This window comes from Nematostella vectensis, chromosome 8, assembly GCF_932526225.1.
Source record: "Nematostella vectensis chromosome 8, jaNemVect1.1, whole genome shotgun sequence".
NCBI lineage: Eukaryota > Metazoa > Cnidaria > Anthozoa > Actiniaria > Edwardsiidae > Nematostella > Nematostella vectensis.
The window spans coordinates 2,244,743-2,257,057 of NC_064041.1; the positions used below are offsets into that span (position 1 = coordinate 2,244,743).

Genomic DNA, 12,315 nt, shown 5'->3' on the forward strand with positions numbered 1-12,315 from the left:
TTGGGTTAGTGGCCAAACCTTTATACCGTCTTTGTAGTGCGTTAGATTGTCTACGAGACCTGCAAACATGAGCCTCTTACGGTTAATATTTAGAAATTTATTGAAGGTCACAATATCGGAAAACAGTCAAATTACCAAAATTTAGACCCTCATATATTCCTTAAAATTCAATCGAACCGTTACTGCGCCTGCCTGTAGCCCGTCCGCAGCTCTATACAATAGTGCTTTTGTCTCTTAACATTTTTATCGAAGTAAAAAAATCTGAACTGAAAATTATGATCTAAAAAATATGTACTTTAGATTATAGGGAAGACTATGAAACTATAAAATCAAGTCAACTTTCTTATAGTGGATTACAAGCATATATATCATGTCTGCCGGGCCTTTAATATTGCTGCAATAAAGCTGTAACTCAGTCAGTCTGTAGGGCTTCATCTATGCAAGGCACACTGAATATGGTTGACATACATAAGGGATAACTTATAGAAATTTACTATAATTTGTGACCCACTTTCACTCCAAAAAATTCCCCCAAAAATGGGTCGGTGGCCAAACCTTTATACTAGCCTTGTAGCGCATTGGATTGTCTACAACACCTGCAAGAATAAGCCTCACAACCAATATTAACAAGATAACAAGACTTCAAACTTTCATAAGAATGTCAAATTTTCAATATTTGAACCTTTCTATCTTCGTAAATATTAAAGATATGGAAACGGTACTCTGCCTGCCAATAGCCCGTCCGCAGGTCTATACAACGCCATAGTGCTTTTGTCTCCAAACATTTTTGTCGAAGAAATAAAAAAATCTAAACTTTGAAAAATATGATCTAAAAAATATGTACTTTAGATTATGGGAAAGACTATGAAACTTTTTGTGCATGCTTTCCACCACCATGGCTCTACAACAGCTTGCTCATTTACCAAAGAAAAAATCAAGTCAACTTTCTTATAGTGGATTACAGGCAGCCTAGTCCCAGGCGTTCTTATCGGGTTTCCTGTGGTTGGGTTTCCTGTGGATGATAAGAGTTGTGACGTCACAGAAAACCATCTCCCCGAACGCCTAGCGAAATTCGCCAAATCCAAAATGGCGACCAGCGATATCAGTTCTATACATTTTCGACTATTACGAATATCTCAGAATTCAGATTGGAATGTGTTCAGGCAAAATTGTTTAACTTTGACAGAGCAGATCGGTTCTCTGGAATACGGCGAAGTAAAATTTGAGCACTTTGAGATAGATTTCCAGGCTCAACAGTTGATTTCTGCGCAAGATTAACACGAGTTCTTACCAATTAAATCTGTTGGAGATGGCTCCTGTCTTTACCGGTCGTTCTCGAAATTGATAAGTGGCTTCCAAGAAATGCACCTAGAGCTTCGCCTGAGATGTGCTATAGAGCTGGCGATAAACGAGGACTACTATCCTGCGGACGATGACTTGGTGGAGCGTCTAAAGGCACAGGAGACTCTAATTCGCGGTTGCCGATCAGACCAGCATGGAAATATCGATACTCAAGCCATCAGAGGCGCATTTAGAGAGGACGTCAGAAGCAACTTAGATACATCAGCACACTAGAGTTTTTGGCAGTTCTCAAGAGAAAGATCAGATCTGTTTACCCAGACACAAATCCAGAGGTCAGTTTACCGTCTGAAAAGTTCTCTTTTTCGCCCAAACTTCCTTTTATATTCTGCCCTATCCACTAATATGTGCAGTTCTCGAGATTTGATAAAATGGTATTTGTTTTATGTGTAGTCCTTCAAGAAGTACTGTATATAAACTTAGCTTAGGCCTGTTTTTCGCACATTGCAACTCCCCCCCACAAGTTGCCACAGAACCCACAAGTGATTACACTTGCTAGTGTAAACTGGCCTTTTTGTAAGGTTTCTTAGCCTTGTAACTAGTGCTCTGTCATAATATAAAATATTTTGTTGGTCTTGATACTGTACATAGTTTTGATTATTCTTATTTATTTTCAGGTACGCAACAAGTTCCATGTAACCATATGTCCTAGAACGTTTGGCAGAAATGATGCCCCTTTTGCAGTTTTGTGGTGTAGGGCTGGCCCTGTTGCAGACATACCCCGAACCACTTTGTCCCCTTGGTGTCGAGAAACTGTCTGATGCTTTCAGAAAGATCAGGTAAGATTCAAGATTCAAGAACGTGTGCCCATTGTGTTGTTATCAATTACAAAAAAGAATATATACACTATTGCCAGATTTTACCATAGATTGGCATAAAGAAATATTTTCTGGTCAGGTACTAATAAGAAATGTGCATATTAATCTTACTTACTTGGTCAGTTACTAAAAACAATGATTTCAGCAATTGAGCTATCACAATATAATATGGCTTTGTGACAACATTTATTGTACTTTCATGATAATTTTCAGATGAAGAAATGGTTAGCCTAGACCCATGCCCTCATATGGACTGCATCCATGGTGATGAGTAGTTTCGGGATCTAAACGGCCACTACAAAGCCATGCATGGGGGTACTGCTAACCAATCAGATGTGGAAAAGGAGAGATTAAGGAAGGCGAAAAAGCACTGTAATTGGCCGGGTTATGCTTCTCTCTGGAAAAATAGTAAGTATAGTATTTTTGCACCTAGTTACATGGCTCTGAACTGTAGCAATTACAGTGTAATAAATGTTCCTTAATACTAAACAGCATGACCTGTGTGTGAGCGTCTTATTAACTTTATTACAATTATGGACATATAATTGCATCTAAACAATTTCAAAACCAAGAGGTACAAGAGACTTTTTTACCAGGTTATTTTCAATATGATTCATTTTCTTGGGGGCATTACATCTGATAACATTTTCCCCTAGCCTGCTAGCCGGCTCTCTAATTACTGCTTACAGAGTTTCAGCATTCCTGTGGTATGCAAAACAGCAAGGGAAACAATTTGGCCGGCCAGCAGGCTAATTTGGCCCTGTTGCCACTGCATCAAGTACTTCAATAGAATTGAGGGACATCTCCCATTTCCAGGCAGCTTCAAAGATGGCATTTGTGCTCCTTGCTGGGGGTGAGCTCCATCCCTACTCAGCAGCAGACAAGGTGGAAATCCCTGTGTTGGGCAGCAAAGAGACCATATGGAAGGCATGGAAGGTAAAGGACCAAAGAACTGACCTTTGGGTACCCGAGATTGAGTGCCAAAGGACACATTTTCCAGAGTCACTTGCAGGTCCTACACCAACCCAAACCTGTAATCTATCTAATGCTGGAGTCCTCAACGTGAGTACTACACCAGAACCTGTTTCCAAAGAGACAAGGCAGAAACACTTAAACCACGAAAGTCTTCACAAGACCCTGAGGAAAAAGTGGAGTTATGATGAGCTGAAGCCTTTCCGGGGGCTGCAATAAATGCTGTTGCTTCTGGAAATAACTGTTTCGTGTCAGTGGCTACTGGCAAGTCTCTGGTGTACCAACTACCAGCTTGCCTCTCTATCGGATTAACTGTGGTCGTGGTGCCCCTGAAGTCCTTAATCCAGGACCAAATCTGTAACTGCCTCCAGTATGATATTCAAGCCGCCTCTCTTCATGGTGATATGAGTCACACACAGAAGCAAGGTGTTTACACAGCCATCCGTGATCCTTCATGCCCATTTAAGATCCTATATGTTACTCCAGAGATTTTAGTTAATGATCACACTCTCCAAATGATCCTGGTGGAGCTGACATCTAGAGGCCAGCTAGAACTTTTGGTCATTGACGAGGCATATTGTGTAAGTCAATGGGGCCATGACTTCCGAGAAAGCTACCTGGGCCTTGGTGCTGTCACAGCCAAGTTCCCCAATGTGCCAATGTTAATGTTGACAGCCACAGCAACAAAGACAACTCAGGAAGATTTTACAATAATTCTGAAAGCTAAAGGTGTGGTATATGTGACAGAGGCTGTTAACCGACATAATATCCACTATGATGTGTATGGAAAATCCAACAAGACTGTTGATGAAATTGCTAATATTGTGAGCCCACTAGATTGCTTCTTAGTATTTTGCACAACAAGAAAAGCATGTGAGGAACTGTCTCCCCTCCTTGAAGCAAGGGGGTGAAGACGAAATTTTACCATGGTGGTCTCTCAAGTTCTCAGAGACGAGCGCCGAGAGCAGTGGCTTGATGGAACTCTCCAGTGCCTGATCTCCACGAATGCCTTTGGAATGGGCATAAACAAGCCCAATATACGGGTAGTCATCCACTATTCGCTGCCTGCAAGTATAGAGGATTTTGTCCACGAGAGTTGACGGGCCGGAAGAGATGGTTTACCAGCAAGATCTGTCTTGTATTTTACACCACAGGACAAAGTGTTTCACTTAAAGAATATATCAACACTTATGAAAGTCAATAGGGACTATGCTAATCATAGATTAGCAAGTTTTAACACTATGGTGTACTATGCATTCCAGAATGCAACATGCAGGCGCCAGATTATATGCAATCATTTTGGAGAAACTGTGGACTGCCAGAATATGTGTGACATTTGCCTTGCATCGAGGGAGACCATAGAAGTGGATGTAACTATCACAGCAAAAGCAGCTGTCAACATTGTCCAGCGTTCATCCAACACAGTGGGGAGGTCAAGGTTTACACTCAATCACTTTGCCAAAGTACTGACAGGAAAAAAATAATCTAGTTTGACCATGACAAATTTCCAGAGTATGGCACCTTGAAGGCAACTACTGAACAAGGTGAATATATTCTTATGCTTCTTTCCTGCAAAGACATTCTCTGTGAAATGCTTCCAGAAGAGAGCTCTAGGAATCAGAATGTGGTGTACCTTACTCTAGGCAGCAGAGTGAGTGATGGATTTGCAGAAGGTGATTTGGAGTGATTTGAAGAGAGTAGTGTGACCCTTTTTCAATTTTATTTACTCAAACAATTGAAACACAGCTGTATGAGTGCTGTCAAAGTGTATTGGTCTGCTTTTGTTAATAGTTACATCCCACTATGGGCATACAGTACCCCCAATTACTATCAGGGGAGTGGCTGAAATAAACATAGAAATAATGTCAAAATATTTTTATTGATTATGCTGTCGTTCATATGTAGTTACAGTGGCGGATCTAGGATTTAAAAAGAGGGGGGGTGATCTTTTTGACATAATTCATTCCCTGTTTCACCTAGTGCAGAGGCCTGGCTTTCTGTCGGGAACATTGTCTGGTTCTCGTCCAGTGAATAGCATCGCGTTTCATCGAATTCGGCTGTAACGATTTACAACCACTTATGTTTTTTTCCAAAAATCCTTTTTTCTACGCCCAACAAGGCGGTGTGACATATCACCCCCGTCACCACCCCTGGAACCGCCACTGAATTGTTTTTTTCATTATATAGTAATTTTTTCATTATAGTATTATCAAAGTTCCCCAATTTTATTTACCCAAACAGTTGAAACACAGCTGTATGAGAAGTGCTGTCGAGGTGTATTGGTCTGCTTTTGTTAATAATTACATCCCACTATGGTCATACAGTACCCCCAATTACTATCAGGAAAAAATAAATAAAAAATACACATAAATGGCTAAAATACACATAAAAATAATGTCAAAATATTTTTATTGATTATACTATCGTTCATAGTAAATGTTTGTTTTCATTATATAGTAATTTTTCATTATAGCATAATCAAAGCAAACTATATAATGTGAACCTATATTAGATATATTTGCCTCATTGTACTATATATAATAAGTAATTTTCTTACATTTTAAAACCCGAACTATGTACATTGCTTGGGTGCTGTCCTATGATTAAAATTGTACATGGTAGCGTATGTGCACTAAATGCTAACTAAGCATGACATAAGGATATATGTAGTTATTCATTTCAGAGGCCATGCAACATACGTGCCACCTGTGACTCCATTGTCTCTGCTATATGATGTGACTTAATTGTTAAGCTTTTAGGTGTGAACTGAAAATTTGAAAAAAAGGCTGAACAGCATCTCTGTAAAGTGTTCCTCCAAATATTTTCTACCCTTCTCATCAACACAAAGAAAGCGCTGTGGCACGTGTGGTCATTGAGGAGGCAGTTCTTTCTTGTTCTGATCATAAGTCAGTACGTGGTTTCTTTGCCTATCCTGGAACCAACCCTCCTTAAGGGCAAACCAAGCGACCTCAATTCTGTCGGGGAAGGGGTCTTGCTTTGTGTGCTTGCTGGTAGTATGCAGTCCCAAACCTTTTTTGTAGATCCGCTTAACATGTTCCAGAAGCTCAAGATTCATATTCACTTTTTGGAGCATCTCTATGGTTGTGTCGTATGCTTCTTTGCATAAATCTTGAGCGGTCTCACCATCACAGTCTCGGCAAATTCGTCAAGAGCTACATTATGTCCCGGTTTGCCTTTTAGCGATATTGTGCAGTTCTTTCTATACATTTCTCGCAGCGCCTGAGGCCACTGAACGCTGAAGTTCAGAATATGTACTAGTGCCTCGTTTCGATAATTCTTGTTCTTCAGAGCTGTGAAGATGGGGAGTAACTGCATCCAGCACGCCTCCCTTACGATACTTTGACCATTTCTGACTGCAGTCTGATAAACCTGTAACAGTGCACCGTAATGGCATAGAAAATCGACAAAGTATTCCACTATCTTGTCGTCACTCTTTATGGATGCTAACCACCCGACCAAGTGTCCAAAAAGTAGCGTTTCTAGATTGAGATGCCTCTTCTGCCAGTCCTCTATTTCTTGACATGATGGAAAAAATCTGGAAGCTTGGAATTCAAGTATTGCTGCAATCGCAACGCCCCAGTAAAAGTCAGTCACTGCTTCAAAGCAACGTTCGTAATTCTGTTCTTGAAAGACATTTCAGACTGCCATCATCATCAGATTCATCTGAGAGCGGTGCAGAGGAGTCCTGTCAGGAGAGTATAGCGAGATATATAGAGGTCAGACAGGAACTTCGCCATCTCCGACAGGTTTCAAGGCCAGCATAACACTCTGGTGGCCTACCTGAGAGGGTATGAGGGTTGGTTGTGTACCCCAGACGGGAAGTCTTAGACTGAAAAAGAGGCCGGACACTGCGTCCAAAGGGTAAGTTACTTTTAATTTTATCTATCGATCTATTCATTTACCAACCAACCCTCCTACTCATCTTTCCATCCTTCCATCTATTGAAAGTGAGATGCGAGCAATGCACGACATTTATTTTTGTTGCCTTTTTTCTTTGTCTTTGTTTCTATCAGATGGCGAAGATGAGGATGAAGACGAAGACGAAGATAATGTAGGTTGTGGTAATGATGATGAGGATAATGATGAAGAAGATGAATTGATGATGAAGGCAGAAACGATGACACAGATAATGTAGGTTGTGGTAATGATGATGAGGATAATGATGAAGAAGATGAATTGATGATGAAGGCAGAAACGATGACACAGATAGGATATTGGACGCATTTTTACAATGGCTTCAAGGTATCAATTGCTAAGCAATATGTTGTTCAGGTTTACGCAATCATCAAGGATGTAGATCCAGATGAGCTGCGCATCGACAGCATCCTGAATAAGAAGCATCTTCTAGACAAACGGTTACAGAAATTGGAACGTAACAGGAAGCCAGGGACCTGCAAGGCATATTTAGGTTCATTATCAAGATTTCTCCGTTTCCTTGTTGTGGAAAAGTTAGAAGACCTAAAGCTAACAGAAGAGCATGTGGCGAAGGTCAGAGTGCAAGTCCAAGAGTGGTCGGCTTCCTTTAAGAAGCCGTTCAAACAAAGAAGATGGGAGAAGCATCAAGAAGACCTAGAGAAACTCATAACCCCGGAGGACGTCCAGAAGTTTTCTAAGTCGGCTCTAGTAATCCACTGGACAGAGAAAGAAGAGGAGGCTATCCAAATGGCATTTAAGGTATTTAACCAGGTGCAGAACCGCCTTGATGATAAACGGTTGTTAAGGTCAACGAGGACAGCCAAACCATAAAAGCCCATAAAATATCCAGGCTCTTAACAACTTCTGCTTTGAGTCTAGAGATCTCTGAGCTTGGAAAGCCTACAATGAAGGGCCTGGTAAACCTTTTACGCCAGAGCAGCTAAGACGGTACGGGCCAGCCCAGGGTGCAACACGTCTAATTGTCTGTCTGCCATTTGGTAGACTGTAACAAACTGATCAACGGTCCACAGGCAACCTCGTCAAGACCAACCACTGTCTACTCTCCTGTCCAGAAGATGGATGTTTAAAGACATACAAGTCTTTTAAGAGTCTTCAAAACCACCTGGACACAGGAAAGCATCTGATACGACAAGAAAGAGAGTCTACTTACGACACACTATAAAGAAGAAGTGGGCCAAAACGACAAGGGAGATGACTGGTACCTACTTGCATAGGGTAGTGCCAAGTGGAAACGTCGCCGAGATGCACCATCTACGTCTAGCAGCCCTGTATGTCAAGCTGTACATGGTTGGGCGCTCAAGACAAACCCATAAGGCAACAAGATTCTATAGCGACTGCTATAGATGTCTGTGCAATCAGCTCGTGATGCAAGCAGCAAGAAACTGTTCAAAAAGGAAGGGAGCTTTCCGCAGATCAGATTGCTCGATATTTCAGCAGATTGTCCGTTCTTTATAGGAGTGGGCGACTGGCCATTGATCAGGCAAATCTGAGTCCCGGCCAGGACAAAGAGGACTTTTTTCAAGAAGCTGAACAAATGCAGACAAGACTCGAGATCCAGAGAGAGCTAGAGCTTTAAAGATACACAGCTATGTACTGTCTCAAACACTTGCTGTTTTAGTATTTTATTTACTTTGTGTAGTGTCAGGCTGCTATTGAAATGAGTTATGACGTCATGAGTTACATGGCGCAGCTAAATTACTGATTTTTGTCTAAAATTCCCAACTGGAATGGCATTGTTAGCATACCTTGTCCCTTTTTCTAGCTTTTTTTAGGAAATTCAGATTACTGACAAATCAAAGATGGCGCCCGCCTTTTTCTTGTCACGACCCCCTGCAGCGCCCTATTATATTTAGATATGCGTTGGCGTGTACGTCCGAACCGAGGGTTAAGGTAGTTATTGCCGTTATTATATAAATAGAAGAATAAGGTCGTGAACAACTTTAAAGTAAACAATTTGATCCCTGGTAACTGATATATCAGATGTTTTGCTTATATAGAACAAAATGGGATTTGACATTCCCGCATTATTGTTGTAACCATGGCAACCCAGTTCTTAACTTATTCTTAACGTATAATTGTCAAACATATAAGCAGCGAATTGTTGCCAAAGAATGACAACTGCGTTTTTTTATACGAAATTCGAAATTTTCTATATACTATCATCAGTGAGTAGTAGGATGATTAAAATAATTACTGTTGGAAAAAATATCAAGTCCCGAGAATTTTATTAAGGATTTGTTAAGTTTAAAGATAACTTTGAGTGATGGTAAAAACAGTTTGTGAAAAGAAAGTTGCGCATATGTGACACTGAAATGGAGCTATTTTGCCCGACCAGCGAAAGGATGGATCTTTACTCACATAAAATATTATGGAATTCCCTTGTAATCCGTGACCAGGAGTGGGGTCAACATTTCATGCTTATTTCAGGCGATTTTCCCGAATTTATGACCAAAAACCAGGGGGGTGGTCATAACTCCGCCCAGAATATTCCAAAATCAGAACCACTTCCGCAGTTTGAGTTGTTGGGTGGATACTTCAATCTGACCAAGTTTCATTGAAATCGGTGAGATGGCATGTATCACCCCTGCCTGGTCCACTCCTGGATACACTTAAAAGCCCTCTCTTAATTGGCGGTTTTGTTATAGAGTGAGTTTCAAGCTATAAGATATTGGGTGTCTCCATCTCTGATGATCTGTCATGGAATTTACATTGCGAAACCATATTAAAGAAAGCAATGAAGCGTCTCTACGGCCTGCGGGTGCTGAAGAAGAGCGGTCTCGCCTCCGAAGACCTGGTCACAGTATACTGCTCCATTGTATGCTCAACCCTCTAGTACGCCTCTCCAGCATGGGCCGCGCTGCCGGGTTACCTCAGCGAGCTGCTGGAGTCAGTGCAGAGGAAGGCCCTGTGCACCATCTTTCCTGGGGTGACTTTTGAGGAAGCTCTACTCCGAGCGAGTCTAGAACCATTTTGTTTTAGAAGAGAGGTGGCCTGTAAGAGATTTGTAACCAGCTGTAAAGCCCACGGTCTCCTGTCCGGGATCCTTAAGGAGCCGGTGGTGACTGACCTAAAGTACAACCTCAGAGCTGGTTCACAGTCGCGCCACGCCTCCTCGGGCAGAACTAATAGGTTCAACAATTTTATCACTGTAAAGTACCAATGAATATTGTGTTGCTTGTATTAGTTGCTATTAGTTGATGTTGCTGACAAACCTGTAATTCAGTTACGACTGCAAGTGGTTTATTAAAACGATTGATTGATTGATATTGAATGCGCCATGGTGGTATTCGAGTCCCTGCATTCCTTGCACATGACGAAGAGTTCGCGAAAGCATCCCGGCAGAAGCTATCCGATGCACTACTACACAATCCAGTTCAGCTAAGGGTTGAGTTTGCAGCCCTTATGGAGCTTGAGAAGTTTGTTAAAGCGACCTATACTTTAGAGGGAGACGGCGCTTTGGTTTTCATTGCATTTGAGAAGTTAGAGAAGCTAGGTGCGTTTATCCACGTGCAGAACTTTCCTACAATTGCAAACACCCTTCAACAGATGTTTCCTATGAATGTCGCCGATTAACGCAGGTGGTACCAGTATGCCGTGAGAGAGTGCCTTGTGCCGGCATTTGATCACTACTCCCAGACGTTGGTTAATGACGCAGTGGTGGCAAAATCCGTCCGGGTATTAAAGCAGCACGACTTTTCAACCCGAAGTATGTGAAAGTGTCTCGACCAAGCGCTGCAGACATCGACCAGCTGGATGAAGTACCATTCCTGAACAACAACGAGATCCAGTCGCTAAGGACGGAGCTGCCGATGTACCTCGTGAAAGCTGTGGAAATCCCCGATGACTTTGACCCTCAGGCAGACATCTGGCCATGGTGGAAAGCAGTAAGTCAAGAACTCCTTGCATGGTCTGCTGCAGTCCAACGAATCGCGCTAGTACAGCCATCATCTGCAGCTGCTGAGAGAGTTTTTTCCCTGTTGGCCACGATGTTTGGGGATCAACAGCATGATGCGCTGGAAGACTATATCGAGGCGGCCTTGATGCTTAGGGTTAATACTCGTTAACTTTTGGGACGGTATAAAGTTGCGAGTTAGTTGCAGATTGTTCGTTTTGCAATTGTTGTATATGCCACAAGACACTGCAATTGTCACACCAGTTAGAAGTCAGTATTTAGAAGTTAGTTTAGTTTGTAAAACATGTGTAAATCATGGAAAGTTATTTCTTTCGATGCGAATAATGCTGAATTGTGCATTTATACATGTACAATAAAAAAACTAAGATAAAGATATATTTTATAATTAAGGGAGAAATGGCATATTTATGGAAAAAAAAAGAAAATTCGAGATTTTTAGGGGAGAAATCGGGACTTTTAGAGACAAATTCGGGATTTTTAGACATTTTGGGGGAAAATTCAGCAAAGATTTTTAGACCATTTTTCGGGAATTATGTATCTAGGCCTAGGTAGAGTTTATTTTCTGTGATTTGTCTCCTGTACAAACAGGTATGTGTATCTATAAAGACGGCTGTCAAGAAAATCGCGTGTTATTTGAGCTCGACATGGGGTTGCGTTCGGCTTAATTATAATTCGGGAATTTGATTCCTCCAATTTTTTATTTGCTGAATCGAAAGAAATAACACCAATGTTTGCTCAAAGTATAAAATCTCTGCGAAAATCCATGTACCATCGGTTTTATAAGCCCCTAATTTAAGCTATTATTCAAGTCATTTTTTATTGACATGTTTAGGCAGCAATAAAACATACTTTTTTTGCCGGAAAAAGTAAAGAAACCACTCGATTTATACCTTATCAACTCCTTTCTAAGGATCTGTATCGCTATTTTTAATTCCGCGTATATTTAAAGAATATTTTGCGATTTTTTACGAAAGGTGAAAAATGCCCCCAAATCGGCGATTTGATAGGCAAAATCGTAAATTCGGTATTTCTCGAAAAATATTTATTGTATGTAACTTAAACTTTTTAACCATGATAAGAGAACCAGGGGCTAACTTTAAACCAATTTTGAGCGATTTTGAAATTTCTTATTTGGAACTCATTGGTTGAATCTAAGGGACTGGTGCACTTAAATGTATAGAAAGAGGCGTTATTATACTTAAATGTATACACAGAGACGTTATGAGCAGCAACAGCAAGCGACGTTATTAATAGAGCTGCCCTGTAAAGCTGTTATATGTTTTTATGAGTACACTA

At 41.1% G+C, this 12,315-nt stretch overlaps 1 protein-coding gene across 1 annotated transcript; it reads left to right on the forward strand.

Annotated features, from left to right (window-relative positions):
• The first annotated feature begins 1,362 nt into the window (after nt 1-1,362).
• LOC125570207 (ATP-dependent DNA helicase Q-like 4B) lies at nt 1,363-5,810 on the forward strand. The gene is given in 4 exon segments (XM_048731507.1): nt 1,363-1,542; nt 1,977-1,994; nt 2,994-3,210; nt 3,342-5,810. Coding segments are annotated over 4 exon segments (1,707 nt in total). The 3' UTR covers nt 4,634-5,810.
• The last annotated feature ends 6,505 nt before the right edge of the window (nt 5,811-12,315 follow it).